Here is a 23,270-nt window from a genome sequence, read left to right as displayed (position 1 = left end):
CTTCTCTGCCTGATGGATGGAACCAGGTTGGGCTCCCCTTTGCCATGATGTTTTTCCTGGGAGGCAGAGGAAGCAGGTCAGAGTGTGCTGCCTTTCATCTGGAAGTTGGGAGCTGAATGTTCTTCTGGGCAAGAGAAGCTTTCCTTCTCTAGCTGATAGATAGGACCAGGCTGCTCTCCCTCTTGCCACAGCAGTTATTTCAACAAAGTCTATGCATCCCATTGGGGAAAAAGAAAGCTGATTAGCTGGATGACCAACCTAAAGCAAGTGCCTAGGAGATAAAGCTATGCGTCAGCAAGATCCTGGTTTGAATTTCACCACAGCCACAAAGTCAACGGGTGGCCTGAATCTCCGCTCCTGTCTCTGGGTTGTATCCAATACTATGCCTACTCAGAGGTAAATAGACACACAACAATTTTAAGTTCAATAGTTTCAACAGGTCTACATAGTTAGAAGAGCATGAGACTCTTGATCTTAGGGTTGTGTGTTCGAGCCCCACGTCGGGCAAAAGATTCTACATTGCAGGGGGTTGGACTAGATGAATCTCATAGCCCCTACCAACTCTATGATTCTATGCAAGCCTTTCCTTTCCTTCCCCTACCCCACAATTTTCAACGTGTAGATACTAATAACCTAACTTGCACAGGATTAGAGCAATATAATATATGCAGAAGGCTTTGAGTACTCTGAAATGCTATACAGCAGGAATGTCCCAATTTACAAGAGACTGTGATCTACTCCCACTATAAAAAAAAACAACTGGCGGTGATCTGCCCATTTTGGATTGACTAAAGTTGAGCTTTTTTTTTTTAGGGAGCCAAAGTTGTTGAGCTCTTTTAAGGGACTCAAAATTGTTGAGATTTTTTTGGGGGGAGGATCTCGCGATCAATCGTGATCTACCACGGACCACCCCCGTGATTGACCAGTAGATCGCAATCGACTTGTTGGACATCCCTGCTATATCGGACTCTGACTCTAACCACAGTTTAGTGTGAATATGCAGGTTTCCAGAGAGAAGACTGCAGCTGCTACAGGTCCCTACTGATAGCATATAAGCCATGGTTAGGCATAGCATGTCATCCAAACACAGGCTTTGTGGCTTCTCTTGCTCCAGAGCTGTAAGCATAGTCCACAGTTCATGGTTGGTCTGCAGACAGGGCAACCAGGTAAGCAAAGGTTGTTGCAGGTACACACACTGTGGATCACTTTCAAAGCAGCCCAACATTCCCAAACTGTGCACATATGAATAGAGTATGAGACTTAGAACTCACCCCAGAATGCTCTGCAACATGTACAGAGATCCACTGTGGATCAGTCAATCTGAAAACCACCACTGCACAAGAACAGCTTCAAAAGTAGGCTTAAATATCACAAGAAAGCCAATCTTTACATAGTTGCAGCAACTGTTTGCTGGCATTGACAGAATTGGACAGATGCTGTATACCAAACTAAGATGACAAAACCAAAGTCTATCACTACAGCAGAACCACACACAAGACAACGGCGACAGCTGGTAAATTTTGCAAGCTGTTTTTCTAAAGCAAGTAACCTTACAGAATGAGATCTTATGCTTTGTTGGGACTGCGATTCCTCCAAGGGACGCCAAGTTATCCCAAGTTGCTCACACCAGGTCTTCAGATAAAAGCACACCGGCATAAAGAGTCCAAAGAATTTACTGAAACAGAACTGAGCTCTCCTTGTCACTTTGCAAGCATTGAATGTGGTTTCAGGAGGTTGGGGTGGGAACTTAGCATAAAGAGCACAGCCTCCTTATGCAGGCAACACATATGCCCCATACATGCAACTCACTAGTCCCAGGTATGTGATGCAGCAATTCAAGTTGACACTAAACAGCTCTGTGTTCAATCAATGCTTAGACAGGAAACCCCATTTATTTAACACATTTCAAAAAGTCTGATACCTGAGGTGGAGCTACAAGTCTATGTACCCTTAACAAACTACAGATCCCAATATTTGGGGGTGAGGAGAGAGAGAGAATGTGCTTTACATGTGTGGTGTGCAAGAAAAGACTCGGTTCACTTTAATGCAAGAGGGCAGGTTGTAAATAAGCTATTTTTCACCGAGCAAAGAGCTGACTAGAGAATAAAAGTGCATCCTCTGAATCAAGTGATATATGGAAGGAAAAGGGGGCAGATTCAGCTGTTAGTTGCTGGTCACTGGCATACACAAGACAACTCAGTGGAGGAGGAGGACCAAAAACCAAGGAAGCCTGTTCAGAAAAGACCAGAACAGTCATCCCTTGACTGTCAGTCTAGCTTTCCAAGCTACTCTGGACCAGGGCAGTTTCTTTCATCTAGCATATGTCAATGAATCACCCCAAGGCAAGCAGGCATGCAATGACAACTCCATTCTTGGAGCAGGACAGGAAAGATCAACCCGCAAACTGACTGGGCATAATCCGCAGGAATTTATCCAGAGAGGGAGACTGAGAAGGCTAATGTATCACACACAAAAATGAGATTTAGTGCCTGTACATTTTGCTTCATATCTCAGGTTCTACAAATGCTAGAAACTTATTATTTTCTCCTTTTCTAAGAAAGCAGAGAATCTGGGAATTATTGTGCACAGAGGGTGCTTGTGGTCACCCAAGACAGCAGGCGGGCGGGCAGATGGGTGGGGGAAGAGAGACAGATCACAACAGCAAACCAACTGGCCCAAACTATATTCCTTCCACCATGAGACCAAAAGATCTCCCAGAAACAAAACATCAACTTCAGAAACAATGGTGCTTTCTACAAAAGGGAGAGAAGAAAACTCGAGGTCGGCTTCCTCGTAACAAGAGGAAGGGAGAGAAGGAAAATGGCCATTTAGGACACAGAGATTTACTTTCAGACATGATTGAAAAGGGGATATACACAAAACTCACCATTCCTTCGGAAGCCGAGCTCTCAGCGAGATCCCTCAAGAAACCCACCTCTTCTTCGGTCTTCATCTGTACAGCCTCTGCAGTGACAGAAGGAGAACAGTCATGGGGCTTTTCGACAAACTTCCCTTCTCGCACCACCAGTACTGCTGATACAACTTTGCTCACCCAAATGCATTCTCAGTAACTCAGCAAGCTCTTCCCACCAACTCCCCCCACCCCATCTGCTTTCCACACAGCTGGTTTGTTTTATGTCATTTCTTAAAAACAGCTTGATTTTTCAGTAACTCGAAAAAGACAGCACAGTGTGCTGAGAAGCTTCAGGACAAAGATAATACCGGGATGTGAATTTGGAGAGCAGGCAACAAACAGCTCATTGGTAGAGCACACTTGCTTCATGTGCCGAATGCCCCAGGTTCAATCACTGCCATCTCCAGTTTCAAAGGATGGGGTGGAATCTGATGAGAAAGACATCTCCCAAACAGAGTAGGGAACACAAGGCTAGCTGGACCAATGGTCTGACTCAGCATAAGGCAGTTTTGTGCGCTCATGTGACAACAGCTTAGAGGCATGAACCTGGGGTGTTTTTGTACATTTGATGAGAACTTTTTCTGGCTGCAACTATGACCCACATTGTACTGGCCTGCTGGGCTAGCAACTTTGCAGAGCTGGCTTAGCAACAAGTGATGGGACCATCCTCTAATACTGGGGTTGGGTGCCTTCTTCAGGCTGCATTCCCTCCCAGACAAACTTCCACTTGTCACACATCAGTGGTGGGCAGGGTCAGGAGGAAGTGTGGGCAGAGCAACTAATGTTCACATATTCAAACACCCTCTCTGTTTAATAGGTTATGGTATTTTAGTGTTCTGTTGGAAGCCGCCCAGAGTGGCTTGGAAAACCCAGCCAGATGGGCAGGATATAATAAATTATTATTATTATCATCATCATCATCATCATCTCTGTCTCCTCCCATCCAGACAAGCAAGAAGCCCTTTCAGAATCGAAGGGCACATTTCAGCCTGCAAAAAAACATATAAGATTTGATGCAGGGCCAGCGAGGGCTGTGACTTGGGGAGAGTTTCAAGGGCTGGAGGGCCACATTTGGCGCCCCAGGGCCCAAAGTGCCTCACCCCTGTGTTAATAGACATTCAAGAAGGAACACACATACAGAAACTGTTCCTTCAGGTTGTTTGAACAGTGACAGATTGAAGAGATCGAATGCGAGGAAAGAAATCAAAATTTGGTCTGACCTAGCAATGTCAAAATTTTAATGCTGGATTCAAATTATTTAACATACACATCTAGCGATCTGGGGAGTCATCTTACAAGCCTGCATAAAGGTACCCTACTACTACGACTAGGAGTTTTATCAGGCAACAGCATCCCCCCCAACGCCGGCATAATTTGTGAGGGAGGCACTTCTGGTAACACAGCTCAACATTTTGACAACTTGGCAGCAGTTGTAGAAAGATCCAGAGAAATAATGTTGCATTGTTGATGTTTGGTTGCGAAGCCCCTCTCCTCTCACACAACAAAAGGAGCTGCCAGAAGAGGATTTCATGTTTGTTTTTGTAGCGTAGCGGTTACTTCTCCACAGACTCAAAAGAAGTGCAACTTATGACTTGGCAAGCGAGAACAAGTTCAGCTCCAGCTCAGAACAAGCATTCCAGGCATCCTTGGCCACCAAAATTTTTATACACACACATACAGACACACAAACACACACAGTGGTACCTTGGTTTATGAACTTAATCCGTTCCAGAAGTCCGTTCTTAAACCAAAGCGTTCTTAAACCAAGGCGTGCTTTTCCATAGCAGCGGGGGACTCAATTTACACATGGAACACACTCAACAGGAAGCGGAACATGTTCTGCTTCCAAGGCAAAGTTCACAAACCAAAACACCTACTTCTGGGTTTGCAGCGTTCTTAATCCAAGTTGTTCATAAACTAAGCTGTTCTTAATCCAAGGTACAACTGTATTATAAAGTCATGGTGATTTGGACCTTTCAGCAAATTCTGCAACAGAACCTTGAAGATAGAAAAGGGGAAAGAAAACCCACCACTTCATCTCTCCAATGAGAGTTGGAAAAGGTTAGAGAAAGGGATCAGGGGCTCAAGGGCAACCTTTGGCCACTACAGATGTTGTTGCACTCCAGCTCCCAAGAGCCCTCAGTCGCCATGGCCAATAGTCAGGAATGATTGACGCTGTGGTGTAGCAAACATCTGGAAGGTGCCTGGCTCACACTACCCATGGAGGAAAGTCAAAGGTACACAGGTGTCTTTAGTTTAGAGAAGAGAGAAGAGATGGGGAACTCAAGAGAGAGAATTTATTATAATCAGTCTGCTCCTCCCCACTCCCCACCCCAATATAATACAGGGTGGAAGAGAAGAATGGGGGTTACCCAAAAAGAATCACCCAGCAGGAAGTGCTTGACTGACAGAAGGAACTACCGTATTTTTCGCTCTATAAGACGCACCCGACCATAACACGCACGTAGTTTTTAGAGGAGGGAAATCTATAGGCATGCCACCCGTAGGCATTCCTTCCATAACACGCACAGACATTTCCCCTTACTTTCTAGGAGGAAAAAAGTGAGTGTTATATGGTGCAAAAAATACAGTAGTTATTCACCTGGTACATAATCAATTTATGTAATCGCCAGCTGCAAGATGTGCTGAGGCCAACCAGCTGTAATGGCTTTCAAAGGGGTTGGAGGCCTATCCTTCCACAAGTGGTGGCACCCCAGCTATGGGACTCCCCCCCCCCACTGAAATCTGACTGCCCCCTACATTGCATGCAGTCAGATGGCAACCTCTTTGTTCCAACAGGCCTTTGGAGCACAGGCTGCATTCTCATTGCAGTTTATTCAGTTTTCACAACTCTTCCTTAGCTGTTAATGCTCTGCATTGCAGTTGAGCTTTCACGTGAAGTATAAGCTACTTCTGGAACTACAGATAGGTCAGAATCAGTGCTCATTTCCATGTTGTTTGCTTCCAAGAAAAAAAATTCATTTGCAAATATGGAAATGAAGGCTAAAGATGTGTTATATTCCACTACAGTTCCACGATCCTTCACTTCGGTTCTGGAAGAGACTTTTACATTGTGTGAAAACTCAAATACAGTGGTGCCTCGCAAGACGAAATTAATTCGTTCCGCAAGTCTCTTCGTCTTGCGAGTTTTTCGTCTTGCGATGCACGGTTTTCCATAGGAATGCATTGAAAATCAATTAATGCGTTCCTATGGAAACCGCCTTCCCCGACCTCTTCTGGCGGGCGGCATTTTAAAATCGCCCGGGACAGCAGAGGACTTCTCCGCTGTCCGGGGCGATTTAAAAGCCCCTGGGAAGGCAGGCAGGGGGGACAAAGACTTTTGCCCCCCGCCTGCCTTCAGAAGAGGTCCAGGACAGGCTTCGCGGACCTCTCCGCAAGCAGTGGGAGCGCTCCTTGCGGAGAGTTGCCAGCGCGCCCAGGCTTCGCGGCCCCGCCGCCCGGCTTCGGGACATCGTTCCGAAGCCGGGCGGCGGGGGGAGGCTTTCCCGCCCCGCCGCCCGGCTTCGGGACATCGTTCCGATGCTGGGCGGCGGGGGGAGGCTTTCTCGCCCCGCCGCCCAGCATCGGGACGATGCCCCGAAGCCGGGCGGCGGGGGGAGGCGTTCCTGCCTCGCCGCCCGGCATCGGGACGATGCCCCGAAGCCGGGCGGCGGGGGGAGGCTTTCCCGCCCTGCCGCCCGGCATCGGGACGATGCCCCGATGCCGGGCGGCGGGGGGGAGGCGTTCCTGCCCCGCCGCCCGGCATCGTGACGATGCCCCGAAGCCGGGCGGCGGGGGGAGGCTTTCCCGCCCTGCCGCCCGGCATCGGGACGATGCCCCGATGCCGGGCGGCGGCGGGAGGCTTTCCCGCCCCGCCGCCCAGCTTCGGGACATCGTTCCGATGCCGGGCGGCGGGGGGGAGGCTTTCCCGCCCCGCCGCCCAGCTTCGGGACATCGTTCCGATGCCGGGCGGCGGGGGGGAGGCTTTCCCGCCCCGCCGCTCGGCTTCGGGACATCGTTCCGATGCCGGGCGGCGGGGGGAGGCTTTCTCGCCCCGCCGCCCGGCATCGGGACAATGCCCCGAAGCCGGGCGGCGGGGGGAGGCGTTCCTGCCCCGATGCCGGGCGGCGGGGGGAGGCTTCAAAAGCCGTCCGGGGGCTTTTAAATCGCCCCGGACAGTCCCGGGGCGATTTAAAAGCCCCCGGTTAGGCAGGCAGGGGGGGCAAAGACTTTTGCCCCCCGCCCGCCTTGGGAAGAGGTCCTGGACCTCTTCCGAAGGCGGGCGGGGGGCAAAAGTCTTTGCCCCCCCTGCCTGCCTTCAAAAGCCGTCCGGGATAGCGGGAAGCGCTTCCCTGCTATCCCAGACCGCTTTTAAAATGCTGGCGGTGGGGAGCAAAGCCTTTCGCCCCCGCCGGCCTTCCTGGACCTCTTCTGAAGTCCGGAGGGGGGGAAAAGGCTTTGCTCCCCACCGCCAGCATTTTAAAAAAGGTCCCCGAGATTTCCCTATGGGCTTTCGTCTTGCGATGCAAGCCCATAGGGAAAATCGTCTAGCGAAGCGTCGCAAAAACCGAAAAACCCTTTCGTCTTGCGGGTTTTTCGTCTTGCGAGGCATTCGTCTTGCGGGGCACCATTGTATAACATGGAAATTAATAGTCAGAGAAGCATAGTGAAAATGGAATAAACTGCCCATGAATGCAGCCATTGTAAAACACAGATTACCACTCAAGGACTCAAGGAGATTTACACAGATTAAAACAACACAGATAAAATATAGCAAGCGGGGGAAATAAAAGATAATAAAAGATAGCAATTAAAAAGTGGTTAAACAATATTAAACAATTAAAACTATTTAAAATGATCTATTAAAATACAGATAGTAAAAACAGCACATCACTATTTAAAAGCGCTGTTAGTCACTTTCCTCACAAAAGTGACCCAAAGTGGCTTACAAACACATAAACACATATATTTGCATGATTCAATGTCAAAAAAATTAATGCTAGATTCGAATTATGTAACATAAACATCTAGAACCCTGGGAAGTTACTTTCCATGCCTGCATAGATGCACCTCTACTAACTCCTTGTATATGTTTAATTTATAGAACTACAGAGTTGGAAGTATCATCTAATCCAGGCATGGCCAAAGTCCATTTTGGGGGCCTGTGGCAGTTTATGTCCTGGGGTAAAATCTTTAAAATACCTCAACTACTTCAATCCTAAAAAAAATGTTAGCAACTTTGGTCAGCCCTTCACTTCATCAAATCTGGCCCTCTTGGAAAAGAGTTTGGACACCACTGATGCTATCCAACTAAATTAATATGCAAGTACAAATTTGTACACATGTAATAATTTAGTCTGTTGCAATTCGCATTGTGCTTACATTTCATTTTTAACATTGTACTATTTTGTTGTTAGCTACCTGGGCTCTCTTGAAAGGCTGGGCAGCATCAGTGGGAGCAACATCACCATCATTCATGGTTAGAAACAGGACAAGAACAGAAGAACGGGAGAAGAGCCTGCTAGATCAGGCCAGGGGTCCATCTAGCGCAGCATTCTGCTTTCACAATGGACGACCAAATGCCTGTGAGAAATCTGCAAAGCCAGACCCGAGCGCAAGAGCACTCTCCCCTCCTCAGGTTTCCAGCAACTGATGTTCAGAAGCATTTGTGCCTCCAGCCGTGGAAGGAGCAAAGTCAACTAGGTGGCCTTTTAGTCTGATCCAGCAAGGCTATTATTATTATTATTATTATTATTATTATTATTATTATTATGCAGCTGGACTCGACAGAAAAGGGAAGGAGAGCACCTTTTGCCTCTGCAGCCAATAAAGCAGCAGGAGAAAAGTGCTGTAACCTCACCTTCTCTTCCCTCTCACAAAAGCAACAACAAGCCGGGAGGGAGGAACCAGCAGGTGCTCCAGGGATCAGCAAGAAGGGACTGCCAGGGGAATAGGAGGCAGAGGACACACGCAAGGCGGAAGGGGTAAAATGAAGGCTATGGATGCTGTCTTTCCAGGGTGCCAATGCTTTCTCCAAGGAGCCTGTTTGCCACACGCTGGAGGCAGAGGGGCACAGTGGGAATAAATAAATAAGGGACACACTCCAAAGCTGTAGAGATGAGACAGGCACAAGGAAGTTTTCAGAAACATGGCAAAACTGGGTTGCATCCAATGTTAGTCACACTCAGGAGCAAATGGACATGGCAAGGCCCCATCTGCTCTACACATTTGAAGCAGCGTTATTTGTGGTCAGGACTTTTATTGCCTGGGTTCAAATACTCAAGTTGGCCACAAAATTAAGGTCCGCTTCACATTAAGGCCCTTCTGTCGGCACTGTGCGTTCAAAGCTGCATCATACCACTTTTAAGGGTGTTGTGAACCCTATTCCCTTGACAAAGCTACAATCCACAGAGTGGTTTAACAGACAATCCCTTTTCCCAGGGAACTCTGGGAACTGGAGTTCTGTGAGGAGAATAAGGTCTTCCAACAATTCTCCGCTCCCATGACAAACTACAGCTCCCAGAATTATTTGGGGGAAGGCCTTGCTGTTTACAGTGGTACCTCGGGTTAAGTACTTAATTCGTTCTGGAGGTCTGTTCTTAACCTGAAACTGTTCTTAACCTGAAGCACCACTCTAGCTAATGGGGCCTCCTCCTGCTGCTGCCGCACCGCCGGAGCACAATTTCTGTTCTCATCCTGAAGCAAAGTTCTTATCCTGAAGCAAAGTTCTCATCCTGAAGCACTATTCTGGTTACAGATAGGTAGCCGTGTTGGGTTAGCAGAGTCTGTAACCAGAAGCATATGTAACCTGAAGCATGTGTAACCTAAGGTACCACTGTAAATCGGTACGACACAGCTGTAAATATATAGAGCAGATGGGGCCTAACCTGGGTCTATTAATTAAGATGGGTCACCCTACAGTGATTAAACTACATGCTACACTCAGCTGTGTCATAGACAAGGTGGCACATCTTTGTTACTTATTATATATGTATGGATTGCCCCGTAAAATAAATTTGCATCAAACAAATAAGAGAGTGTAAAATAAAAGCCATAAAATCAAATGCCAAGAAAACCACAGTAAGTAAGCTTAAGAGAGGCAGGCCAGCATAAAACCCCACACCCAAAACAGCACTATAAACTACTAGATTCAGCACAGAAATAAAATCAATCACCAAGTACATATATTAAAACCACCAACCATACTACAGATCTTTAAAATTCAGGGGGAAACATTTATGCTAAGCTGGTACCAGAGACAGCAATATGAGTGCCAGTATTCCATAACTGGGAGGCCACCACAATAAAAGGCCCTGTGTTTTGTGGCCATTAAAAAGGGCACTCTCTTGAAAAGCATGCATTGGTGAGTACTCAGGGGCAGACTTCATCTCAAAATCCTTGTCCCATTATCCCATTGTGACCTGTTAGACAAATCAAGGTAAACGAGGCAGGTCTCAACTTTTAAAACGACTCTGCAGATTCTGCCAGTCATCCCTGAAGGAGCCACTTGGGCAAAGATGCCTAAACAAACAACCACCCTCTGCTTTGTCAATTTCCCCCTGCTCGTTTGCCTGGAAACCGTGCCTGCTTTGCATAAGCAAATACAGGTATGTCCAAGGCTTTTCAGAGACACTCTGCAACAGTCCTGCCCTGAGCTGGTGCCCTCCATCCGCTTTGGGGGGGTTGTGGTCCAAAACATCCGAAGGGCATCAGGTTGAGGGAATGTTGCACTACCAAAAAGCAAAGCAAAAAACAACAGCCACAGCTACTTAGCAGACCCAGCTCTGTTATCGGTGAACACCCTCCTACCTTTTGGCTGAGAAAATGGCGGCTGCTCGTGTTGACAGGAGAGGAACGCTTGCCTCTGCTGTGCTCTGGCATGGTAGGCAAAACTACAGCTTAATCCTGTTTCTGTTTGTTCTCTTCAGCTGCCCAAGAGCCAACGCCAAACTGCACTTAACAAACGGTGCCTGGGCAAAAAACAGCATCTCTCCCCACCCACCCCTTCCAGTCCCAGCATCAAGTTTACAGCAGGTGCAGAGCAGGAAGTACTTCTAATTATAGGCTTCCATTCTCAGCCGCTGGCTTGCACCTTCCTACACTCTCTGGCCAACAACACTCCCCAACAAAGCTGTTTTGGATGCACTGATACCTTTCTCTCTGTTTAAGCTTCCTGCGAAGGAGACAAACCCCCTCGCTTTCCTGAGTCCTCCAGACCTTTCGAGACATACAGCAGCACTATTATTAGCCACTTGCCAGCCCACCTGGTGAGCTGTCCTTAATTATATCTAGAAGCCATCACTGGGCATGGCGCTTTTCTTTTTAGCTGAAGTTGCAAATGTGGCGGTGTGGCTTCCACCCTTCACCTTTTCCTATTATTCCCTGCTCCCATCAAAAGTTTCCGAGAAGGAAAGGTGGAGAAAGAGGTTTTAGGAAGCAGCCGCTGACGTCTGGAAGGAGGAGGAGGAGCTCTCATGAAGCCAGCACTCCAGTGTCTCCCTTGCAACCACTCCCATGCTATTGGAACATCAAACTAAAAATACAGCACAAAATTGAAATGAAATGGGAGCTTGTTAAATGCTGAATCATGCCAAGCAGAGGTGGCAGCTAGATTTTCCACTTTCACATCTAGTTCTTTTTTTCTTCACCACCTGTACACATGGCCCTAAGACATTTCAGCAGCCAGAAACTACTCAAATCTTTTACTCTCTTTGCCAACCAGATTATTATTATTTTTGAAAGAGGGGAGGCTTAAGCTTTTATTTCATGCACATGCAAAAACACCAGCACTTCGATTTGCAGTTCTACTTTGTATTAAGTCTGCTGGCACTAATTTGTTGCAGATCAACCTTTGCTTGAGATGGGATGGGGCTGCTTGCCACACCTGTGATTCCTCAGGGCAAAACAGCATAATAGCACCAGACACCATACACATACGCACACAAAAAAGGGAGGGGGGAGGGAGGGGAGGAATCAGCTGTTTACATTTTAACAGCTGTCTGAGCAGGTGGGGCCCAAGAAGCCTGCATTAAAACTATCATTAAGCGTTGCTAAAGATTCCGCCTCTAGGATTTCAGCTCTGATTGGAAAAAGTCCCTCTCTTTCTCACTTTTTAAACCTTTTTTGTTTTTATTTTTTAAAAAGAAACTAAAAAGTGTTCAATGAACTCTTGTTGCAGAAGAGGCAAAATGCTTTAATAAAGGCACCCGACCGGTTTGTCCTGATGCCGTCAAGTCCTCTCCTGTCAAAGTTTGCTCATCAGCCAAAATCCATCAACCCTTTGTTTTGTCAAGTCGGAAATAAAGGCTTGAATCCCAGATCCAGCTCTTAAATGTGCTGGGAAGGGCATAATTGTGTTCGGCCAGGGTTTCAGAAATGCAAAAAGGGGATCCGGGTGGTGGCGGGCGGGGGGCGGGGGAGTAAGACTCCTTCTCTCACTGTGCTGTGTGTGTGTGACCTAAAAGTACCACATTTAGAAACTGGCAGGCTCAGACTGGAAGGACACTTTTAGAACTTCAACAGCTGACATGAGGGAGAAGCTTCACACATAGCCCTTCTGGGCTCTCCAATTCCAAGTTAGCAGAGAAAGTTAGCACAAGCGAAGTTTGGATCAGCTTGGGCACTTGTCTTAGAAGAAAAAACATAAGGTATAAAGCCCCAGTTGCTAACTATTTAACCATACATAGCCTTTCTTAATACAATAAAACATTTAGTGTTTGTTATCCTGGGCTTATTTATATAACAGCACAGGTGCACATTTATGGCAATTAAAAGAAGCAAAAAAATGAGGACAGGGTGAGGTCTCTGCCTCAAGGGGCTTACAATCTGAATTTCAACTACAGGAAAGAGAACAAGCAGCAGGGAGGGACAGGAGAGAACAGCCAGGGAGACATAAGATTCTCTACGGATTATGGAAATGCAGATTCTGGGGAATTGCTGAAAGGATCCATGAAAACAAAATAATGGAAGGAAGATGGGGGAGAAGGAAGGAAGTGATAACCTCATCCCCTCTTTCACACACAACAAGTTCCCATGAACCCAAAAACACATTCCCTTTGCTTGCCTAGGAAAAACACAAATCCCACAGCCCTAACGTAGAATCAGTCTAACTTCGCTTACCTGCAACAGGTGAACAGCTTGGAAGTGCTGGGCTTGCAGCTCCCTCTGTCAGTCCGCCAGGCTGCAAACTTAAATCCGCTTCTCCATTAGGGATGGATCCAGCATCTGCCGCATGCTGTGCCTCAGATCTGGACTCTGCTAAGGGAGCGATTTCCACAGAGCTTCCAGCCAGAGACACCAAGGGACCACATGCTTCTGCCACGGCTGTCGCCTGATCGGCGCTTGTAACTGTCTTGTCAACATTATCCACCAAGGGACCGTCAGCTTCTTGAACAGAACCTGCTGCCTCCCCTTTTCCCAGCGGCTCGGCAGCCACGCAGGAAGAGGGTTGCAAAAGCTGGGAATCCTGTTCAGCTTGGCTTTCCACCCCTGTGCCATTGCTGGGCTGAGCTAGGCCCTCCATCTGGGCTGCTTCAACTCCAGGCCTAGCTTCCCCCTTGCTGGCCAAAAAGAACATTTCAGAGCCAGGGTCCCCATCACACAGGGGCTCTTCGGCAATCGGCTGAAGCAATACTCTGGAAGGCACATTCTCCACCTCCTCCCCTCCTTCCCGTGGAAGAATGGCTGCAACAGGTAGATCGCTAGCAACCAAGGGGGCTTCCATTAAATCAGAGACCCCACCAGGTGAAGGGGCTGCACACAGATCTGGGCAGCTGGGCTCAAGTTCTTGGTTCAGCGTAGCATCGGGGAAGGGGGCCTCGCGGGGACACAGAGAGCCATCCTCTGGCGGTCCAGGGCCTGGCAGGGCATCCCCAGAGACACCCGCCTTCACATTCTCATCGGTGCCTGAGCTAGAGGCTTCTCCCTTCAACCCTGCTTTAGTATTACTTTCGTTGCCTCCCAGCTCCTTGCCCTGACGACAAGGAGGAGGGGATTGCACAACAGCTGCTGGTGCCAAGCCCTCCGACAAAGCCTCCTCTTTGCCAGGCAGCTCCTGTCCGCTTCCAGGCAGCTGTGCGGAAAAGCCCTCTTGGTTTTCTCCCCGGTGATCCACCAGAGAGAGAGTCTCTGCCGTTTCCTCGCTGCAAAAAGGGCTTCCCTCTGTGGCAGCTGCCGTCGGCTCTGTTGCTGTCTCTGCTGCTGCTGCTGCTGCTGCTACTTCCTGGATTTGTTTGGATTCTCTATTATGAATAGCAGAGGGTGTGCCCATTACATTATCCTGTGCACACTCGGTGCCCTTGCCACACAAAGGTAGGGCAAGGTCCTGGTGGTGCAGAGATGCCTCCTGGCCAACAGGGGCCGCTCTGGCCTTGCTCTCCTGAGCGACGATCAGCTGGGCCTGCTGGATCGCTTCTTCGACAAGCAAGGAAGAAGCCAGGGCAATGAATTCCTGAGCACTTTTGCTAAACCGGTCCAGCTCTCGGCTGCTTTCCTCCACCTCTGCCTGTTTGGGAAAGGGAAGAGGCTCCTCTTGGGCAGGGGACGACACTGGAGGGCTGAGCGAGTCTGCCTGCAGTTCAGAGGCATCAGCAGAATCCGAACACAATACAGGGGTGCTAACTTGTTCCTCAATGTTGACAGCTCCTTTCTGAGCATCGCAAGTATCAGATGCCCCCTGGCTGAGGCTGGTAGAGGCAGCACTTCCTCCACAGCCACAGCTAGCAGTTTCAGTTCCCGGTTGCATCGGCTCAAGGTCTTTTTGCTTATCCCCCACCTCGGCCACAGGCTCTGTTCTCTTATCAGTGACGCCAGGGGTTTTGGGCTCCACCACAAACGTTCGACCCAACTCATCATTTTCCACATTGGCATCAGAATGAGTGTCAGTAGGCAGGTTTCCACCTTCTGGTTTCTGCCCACACTCATGCACTTCCACCCCAGGGTCACGCTTTGGAGAAGACTCTGAAATCCCTGTCACGTTCACTGCTGCTGCCGTCGCTTCTGTCTCAGGGCTCGGGGCTGTGCTCTGTGCCTCCTCACCAGGAAGCTCACAGCCCTCTGGACATTTTGTAAAACCCTCCTGTGCGCTGTCGCTAGGAGTCTCTGATCCTGCCGTTTTGCTACTTCCGCTCTCGAAAATACTAACACCTGCGCCACTATCTGCAGGTGCATCACTCTGTAGATCCACCGCTTTACCCCTCTCACCTTTGCGGGTAGCAGAAGCAGCGCTGGCTCCTGGGAAGTTTGCAGCAGGGTTTCTCAGCACTATACCGGCTGGAAGCAAAGGTTCTGTGGCTCCAGCAGGCTCACAATCCCGCTCCCCATTCGCCACACGCTGCTGGGTTGCAGCATCCGCAGTCCCCGTACAGCTCCTGCATTCGCTCTGCCCCATGCTTGCATCCTGGTCCTTGCAGGAAGTCGGAGGCTTTGAAGGGACACTTCCAGCTTCTTTCACTTCAGCTGCCTGCACTTCCTGGTCAGAGGTACCCCTTCCACACAGGTGCCCTTCCTCCAAAGCAATGCTGGGGGTTGTCATCCCAACTCCCTGGCTTGTATTTCCACAGGGCGGGAGGCCGACAGCACTGTGAAGTCCAGCAAGCGCGCTCAGCCTGCCGTCATTTGCCTCCAGTGTTGCCCCGGCCTCTACAGCAAAGGCTGACTCCGCCTCTTCCTCTTTGTGCAGCCTGGTAACTGTATTTTGACTCTCACAGGAAGACTCTGGGTTTGCCACTTCCTCCAGCCTCAACGAATCTTTTGGCGTGTCTAAGGGCACCTTCGGCTGTCTATCTTCCTCAGGGCAGGCAAGGGCCAAAACCTGCATCGCAGCAAGAGCCAGCGGGACAGAAGCATCTCCTTGGTTTCCTTCTGACGTCATTTCACCAGGATGGCAGCTCAGAACAGCTGTGTGGCCCTCAGCTCCCTGGCCCAAATTACAGTCCTCGCAACTGGTTTCCTGCTCAGGGTGTGGGTGTTCACTGGTATTCTGGAAGAAGAGGAGAGAGATTTAACATTCATTTTATCGTACCATGCTCTGGAAGCAGACGTGCTCTGTTTCTGAGTAACTTTTAATAGTTTTCTGCAACAGCTCTAAGTAATTGTTCATAAAAGAAACCACACAGACAACAATTAACCATAGGAAGACATCAGTCCCAGGGTGGCAATCACAGGAACATAAAAAGATAGACCATTGGTCCATCTAGCTCAGTATTGTCTTCACTGATTGGCTCCCCATTGTTTGAGGCAAGAGCCTCTCCCAGCCTGACCTGAAGACGCCAGGGATTAAACTTGGGACTTTATGCTTGCAAAGCAGATGTGTCTCCTGTTAAGATTCTTGCAGCCTTTTACCATCCTGTTTTTCAACTAGGTTTTGTTGGAGAGCCTCTTTGGGATGTGGCCCTTGCCTCCCTTCCACAAGGGAAAAATGTGTGCGCAGACACAGGCACACACAGCAAGGTCCATTGCCCCAGCCTTCATTAACAATTTGCCTCTAAATGCTGTTGTCAGAGACAATATGCCCCTGAGTACCAGTTGCTGAGGATCACAAATGAGGCTGTTGCGCTCAAGTCCTGCTTGTGAGCTTCCCACAGTCACCCGGTTGGCAATTGTGGCAACAGGATGCTGGACTAAGATGGGCCATTGGCCTGATTCCAACAGGCCTTTTATTATGCTCTTAAAGTGGCCATGGAAGACCACCTCAAATGGAGGACTGGGCTCAAAGCTGCCAGCTGACAACTACTTTTCACAGGAGACCCTGTGGCCCTTCCAGCTCCTATCAGGCCCAGTCAGCATGGCAAGTGAGGAGGGATTAAGGGAGTGGTAGTCCAACAATATTGGAAGGGCCACTGGTTTCCTGCCCCCAGCCTTTCCTCTGCAAATACCCAGAGTTTCAGTGAGCTTAGCTGCTTTTGGTTTATGACGCACTTTTGCCCAGACTGACCTCCCTAGCTGCTTTTATCATTTCAGGCTGTAGGCTAGATTACTCTCTTCTTTATTATTTCCTTCCCCAGCCCCCAATAAATAGAAAATGCAATTATGCCCTGCATGAAGAAGTTGCAGACTTTCCAGGGGCACCTGACTAGCCGCTGTGAAAGCAGGATGCTGGGCCAGATATGCCTTCGGTCTGATCCAGCAGGGTGGCTCTTATGCTTTTATCTCACCCTTTGCTTTAAACACGCACACACAGAACTCTGCATAAAGTAACTCAATCTCTCTTTCGTGAAAAGCTGGTCTCCCTGAATTATGTTAACATCATACAAACTGAGCAATTAAAAGTAATTCTGAACAATTTGACACACCTTAGCCAGCGAACAGCATCAAAAATGACAAGGACTCGGGACACCCTCCTCCTAAGGAAAGGCACTGAAGCTTTTTAGTTTGTGGGAAGAAAGACAACTGAGAGGGGGCTTTTCTAGAATGATGAATTAGAATTCCGGGGACCAGGTAGAGGGGGGGGGGTCAAGGTGATTAGCAGTACCATTTAGGACAGGCCAAAGGGAAGAGCTTCTGAAACTGAGTGTTTAATGTAACATAATTTGCTGCCACAAGTCAAACAACCAGGAAGGATACAGGAGGAGACACACTTATTTAGCTGGCTTTAAATGTTAAATTATGCAAGTTAATCGAGAAGTATTTATTAACCGTTACAGCTATGTGAAACCTCCAGCGACAGAGGCAGTCTACCGCTAAATTCCAGCTGCTCTGGAGGACAAAACTGCTTGCCCTGCTTGCAAGTTTTGCAATGACCCGAAGTATCTGCTGTTGAAAACAGAATGCTGCACTCTAGCTCAAACCTTGCAAGGCTTTTATTATGTAGAGGCGCAAGGAATGATTATGTCGGGCAGAGAACTGCTATCCTCTGGAAATCGTGCTGAACACACCTAGCTGTGCCTCTCTCTGCTTCTACGATTTCACCATGAACAGAAGAGGCCTGCTGGATTAGATCAAAGGCCCATCTAGTCCACAATGGCCAACCAGATGCCTGTGGGAAGCCCATAAGCAAGACCTGAGCACAACAGCACTTGTGATTTCCAGCAGCTGAGATGCAGTACAGAGCTAGCCTTGATAGCTGCAATGCTCACACACATTTCCAAGCCTACAAACTTGACTTTTCAAAATCCAAAGCAGGGGCTCTCTCGGGATGCTGAATCCAGCGTTCAGATTCTGCGCTCGCATGGTATGTGAGAGCAACGCACACACAGCTGATTCGTAGAAGTAAATGCGCCTCTACTCTCGCTCTTTGTCGCAAATATCACCCACATGTCCGAAAAGAATAGATTTCTCTCCCCTCCCTCTCTGAAAATTATCAGCACAAGTGGACACACTCAAATGAAGCCTCAGCTGAATCTCCTGTGACTATTGATGCTCCTGCAAGAGCAGAGGGAGAATTTTCAGCTGGTTCCCAGCCAGCACCACGAGGGGAGAGAGGGACAAGTGTCACTTGTTCTGGAACACAGAAGCGTCCTGGAGAGAAGCAAAGAGGGAAATGGGAGTTGTCCATCATCCTCTGAATGAAGTCATTCTGCTTCCACACAGACTGAATTGGGGGGGGGGGGCTCAGTCCCTTTCCAGAGGAAGCCGACAGCCTCTCAGCTGACCCTGCACGAACTGAAATGAAATAATTACAGGCCCTGGTCCAAATCCAAATTAGATTAGATGTGAAGCAAACCAGGCCTCAGAGGAAGGCCATCTAAACATAGCCTTTCCGATTTGTCAGACATGATGTACCCGTATCCAGTGCTTGCGCTATCATTTTAAAAAATCCTGGTACATGATGTGTTGCTGGCTGCACTTTACCGCTAGCTGAAAACCAGTGGGAGTGTGAAGCAACAGGTTAAAGTGTTGTTCTATTTTAATACATACACACACCCCTCTCAATAACCTAGACTCTATTTTACTAATTGGGGTTCCAGGAGCTGATGAAATCTGGACATTTCTCAAAAGAAACACAGTGTTCCCTATTTTCTCCTGCTTAATGCAGGATCTATAATGCAAGATGCAATTACGGCAGAGATTAAGGAGCCATTTTCAGTCTCAGGGCCACATCCCCTTCTTTGAAACCTTCTGAGGGCCACATGCCAGTGGTGGGAGAGGCCAGAGGCAAAACCGGGTGCAGCAATTTATGCAGTTTTTGTACCTCTGTACAGTGAGCTACTTTCCACACACAACTCTCGCACAACTCTCTCCTCCATTCAGGCACACACGAGGCGATATCAGAGTGCAAGGAAATATTCCAGCCAAGCAAAGAACTCAAGTTGCAGAGTCGTGTGAGAGTCAGGTGGCTGTGGTTCAGGGAAAAGAACCTTGTGAGCCAAACTGGGACCTTCCGTTTGGGACCAGATTTGTCCTGCAGGCTGGACGTTCTCCACTCCTGCCGTAAATGCATGTCATTCCCTCCCTTCCAAAAATGGGAGACAAACAACCCAAATTGTGCGTGAGCAAAAAAAAGCAGGCAATTAAGCACCCATGAACTTCTGAACTGAATGGCTGGAAAGTAGTTGTTTTTTAACTCCTTAAATAAACTCCAAGCTTAGTGTGCCAAACTGACACAGTCCTCTTGCCCTCACCATGTGCTGATGGTTCTGTATGTGCCTTTGGAGGCAGACGACGTCGCTCTCCATGCTCGATTCCGCTCCTTCCTTTGTTTCGACCGTCAGGGTATAAATGTTTAGCCCCCGGTGGTACTTCACACAGTACTCCCCGGAATGCACTGTGTGCGACAAGGCGCTCCAGGAATCTGGTTCGCTGGCTCCTTCTCTGAAATGACAAACAGCACCAAAGGTTATACTCACAAACTCGAGTTAATGCATGACAAAGTTGGCCAACGGGCTATATACTGCAGCCCAAACTAGCTTATTAATGGTACAATCAATGCATATCTCTCCAGCTCCTTCCAAGCCCACTCAGGAATCATCAGAAATGCTCTCTTGGAGGCGTATTATCCAAAGACAGTATAGATTACTCTACAAAAATAATGAAGTGTGGTGGATAGAACATTTGAACAGGGTGACTGAGGTTCAAAATCCTACCTGTCTTTGATTGAGCTGGAGTGTGATGATGGAATACCCTATGAATCTTCTGCCTGTTCAATTCCTTTTGTAAACTGCTTTCAAGTTTCATTACAACCATACGATATTGTAAAACAAAACAAATAAATAATCCTCATTTCAGCTACTCGCAGGATCACTTTACTCCATGTGCCAGTCTGTGCAACTGACACTGTCGTTGCAGGATCTCACCTACATAGGTTACATTAACTGCATCCCTCTCTCCTCTCCCTTCTTTTTTAAAAAAAAATGAACGGATTGCAATTTTACTTATGTAATTAACTTATTATTATGAGTCACACGACACTTTTACACAAAGAAGTGAATGGGGATGAAGTTAACAAGAGCACTGCGCTCTGCCCCAACAACCGGCTTTGTTGCCAGGTGTCCTTCTACAAGATGTTATGCAATTATTTCCTTGATAGAACAGGTAGAAGACTCAGGGGGTGCTTCCCAATGACCTGTTTACTGAACGTTCATCCTAATTTGCTTGCAGGGAGATGAGACAGCATTGGCTGTTTAACAAGCATTTATTCCAATTTGCTTGTGCAGAGGTTAGATGTTTATTCCACACCTGCATAGTGAGGTTTCCCATAAGTTGCCTTTTTGCCGCTGCCCCCACCCCAAAAAAGTCTGATCTTTTGAGGAAGTGGGTTAGTTGCACAAGAGCTGCTAGACCAGCTATAATGGCACAACCTTAATTTGCTGGTGTGTAGCTGAATCCCAGAGGGATACGGGTGGCACTGTGGGGTAAACCACAGAGCCTAGGGCTTGCCGATCAGAAGGTCGGCGGTTCAAATCCCCGCGACGGGGTGAGCTCCCGTTGCTCGGTCCCGCTCCTGCCAACCTAGCAGTTCAAAAGCACGTCAAAGTGCAAGTAGATAAATAGGTACCACTCCGGAGGGAAGATAAATGGTGTTTCCGTGCGCTGCTCTGGTTCACCAGAAGCGGCTTAGTCATGCTGGCCACATGACCCAGAAGCTGTACGCCAGCTCCCTCGGCCAATAAAGTGAGAAAAGTGCCGCAACCCCAGAGTCGGCCACGACTGGACCTAATGGTCAAGGGTCCCTTTACTTTTTTAGCCGAATCCCACCCCCACCCCCAAATAGCAACTGTCTGCAAGGACCTAGAGAAGCAACAAAACTCCTAGGGCACAACCAAAGTAAACAGGGTCACATGCACACCGTACAAAGAATCCTGGGGAACTGTTGCTTGCTCTGTACAGAGATACAATTCCTAGCACCCTTAGAACACCACAATTCACAGGATTCTCTGGGGGAAGCCATGTGGTGGCTTAAATCCATGTTGTGGATGTGGTGTGGTGCCAAGCACACGGTTGTACCCCTGCTCTTCAGATTTCTCGCCCCTCCCCTCACCCTCCAAGCATACACAGAGTTATTCTCACAGGCCAGCAGGAAGCGTTCCCCTCCTGCAAGAGGACAACACCTTTGTAAGCCAACCTGTTTTGAAATGTTCACATGGGATGCCACGCAGCAAACAAACAAAAAAGAAAACTGCACACAACAGCAGTCGCTGGGGTTGCTGCGGCATACGGCATACGTATTATAAATTCCAGTTGCTGTAATTGCCTCCCATTAGGAGAATCTTGCCTCTGGCTGTAGTTCTCACGCCCTTATCAGCTTGGAAATCAGAGTGCTCTTTGGCCACCTGGTGGCTCACAAAGGACCCATGCACACCACACATTTAAAGCTTGTTATTTCCCCCAAAGGATCATGGGAGCTGTAGTTTGCTAAGGGTGCTAGGGAACGGAGCTCTGAAAGGGGTAAACTACAGCTCCCAGAATTCTTCAGGGAAAATAATGTGATTTAAATGTCTGGCCAAAAACAGACAACTCCCTTTCAGGTTACTCCACCAAGCTGCCCAATAAAGTGCTTTGCCAGCTCAGCACAAGGGTTTGGAACAATGTAATTAATGTTCTTAATATATTGCTTTGCTCCCCCTTTTTCTTCTTTTCTCTTTTTGTTTTCAATTTTGAGTTATAATATTAATTATTGTTGCTTAAATTTTACTCATAATTTTATGTATTCTTCTAAATTGTAACTATCGGCTTGTTTTCATTTTGGTTTTTGAATTCGCAATGTACTGCTATGTACATAATTCTAATGGTGGCGGTGGTGATGTAATTCTTGGGTTCTTATGCTCTGGATTGAAGATTAACTAAACCTGAGTACAAAATGGAACTGTTAAAAAACATTAGCAGGCTGCAATTTTTTTTAGGAAGGAAGTGGCCAAGTCTTTCAAGCTCATGCCTCTGCTACAGGGATGGGGGACGTTATCCAGCAAAAGGACAAGATTCCCTTCAGGTCAGTGTTTTCCCACAGGCCAGGAAGCAGGGGGTTCTTTTCCTTGGGGGAGTGGACATTCAAGCAGGACCTCACTTGCAGCCTGAAGTGGTCCGGTTCAGGAAAAACTTTCAAACTCTGCTGAATGTATACAATACAGTGGTACCTGGGGTTACAGAAGCTTCAGGTTACAGATGCTTCAGACTACAGACTCCGCTAACCCAGAAATAGTACCTCAAGTTAAGACCTTTTGCTTCAGGATGAGAACAGAAATTGTGCGGCGGCAGCGGGAGGCCCCATTAGCTAAAGTGGTGCTTCAGGTTAAGAACAGTTTCGGACTTACGGAACGAATTAAGTTCTTAACCCAAGGTATCACTGTACAAACTTAGACCAGGAACATAAGGTGGATAGCTCAGTCAGTACAGCAGGGTTCGGCAAACTAAGGCCCAGGGGCCGGATCAGGCCCAATTGCCTTCAGGGTCCGGCCCACTGACTGTCTGTGGATCGGCGTTGGGATTCTGTTCGTTCGGGGTGCACCATTTGTTCCCCTGCGCCATTCCATTTTTGCCCCCTCTCCCTCACACACACACTGCGGCGCCTCTTCCCTCCCTCCTCCTGGCTTCTTCTCGCCCTGCCTAGAGGAGGAAGGAGGCTGGGCTGAGCTGGCCCCTTCCAGCTCTATGATTCTATATACTGAGTCAGATCCTTTGGTCTACCTAGCTCAATAATGTCTGCAGTGACTGGCAGAGGCTCTCTAGGGTTTCAGACTGGGGTCTTCTCCCAGCCCTGCCTCGAGAAACTGGGAATTGGTCATAGGAAGCTGGGAACTTCTGCATGAAAAGCAGGTGCCCTCCCATTGAATTACAGGCGCCACTACCAAAAAGGCCCTCTGCCTGGTTCCCTGGAACCTCACTTCTCGCAGGGAGGGAACCCCCAGAAGGCCCTCAGAGCTCAACCTCAGTGTCCGGGCTGAACGATGGGGGTGGAGGTATACTGGGCCGAGGCCTTTGAGGG

The 23,270-nt window shown here is 48.3% G+C and overlaps 1 protein-coding gene across 5 annotated transcripts in view; it reads right to left on the bottom strand.

Annotated features, from left to right (window-relative positions):
- The window catches only part of AKAP13 (A-kinase anchoring protein 13), a 247,688-nt gene that overhangs the window by 108,279 nt on the left and 116,139 nt on the right, over positions 1 to 23,270 (bottom strand). For all 5 annotated transcript variants that reach the window (XM_081888328.1, XM_081888330.1, XM_081888331.1 and 2 more), the window contains exons 7-9: positions 19,474 to 19,663; positions 13,034 to 15,893; positions 2,888 to 2,964 (exon numbers count right to left, since the gene is read on the bottom strand). In XM_081888328.1, the coding sequence (XP_081744454.1) occupies positions 2,888 to 2,964; positions 13,034 to 15,893; positions 19,474 to 19,663 (3,127 nt within the window). The remainder of the gene's footprint in view (positions 1 to 2,887; positions 2,965 to 13,033; positions 15,894 to 19,473; positions 19,664 to 23,270) is intronic.

Source organism: Podarcis melisellensis, assembly GCF_964234715.1.
Source record: "Podarcis melisellensis genome assembly, chromosome: 14".
Taxonomy (NCBI): Eukaryota; Metazoa; Chordata; class Lepidosauria; order Squamata; family Lacertidae; genus Podarcis; species Podarcis melisellensis.
This window is presented reverse-complemented; position numbering and strand designations above follow the sequence as displayed.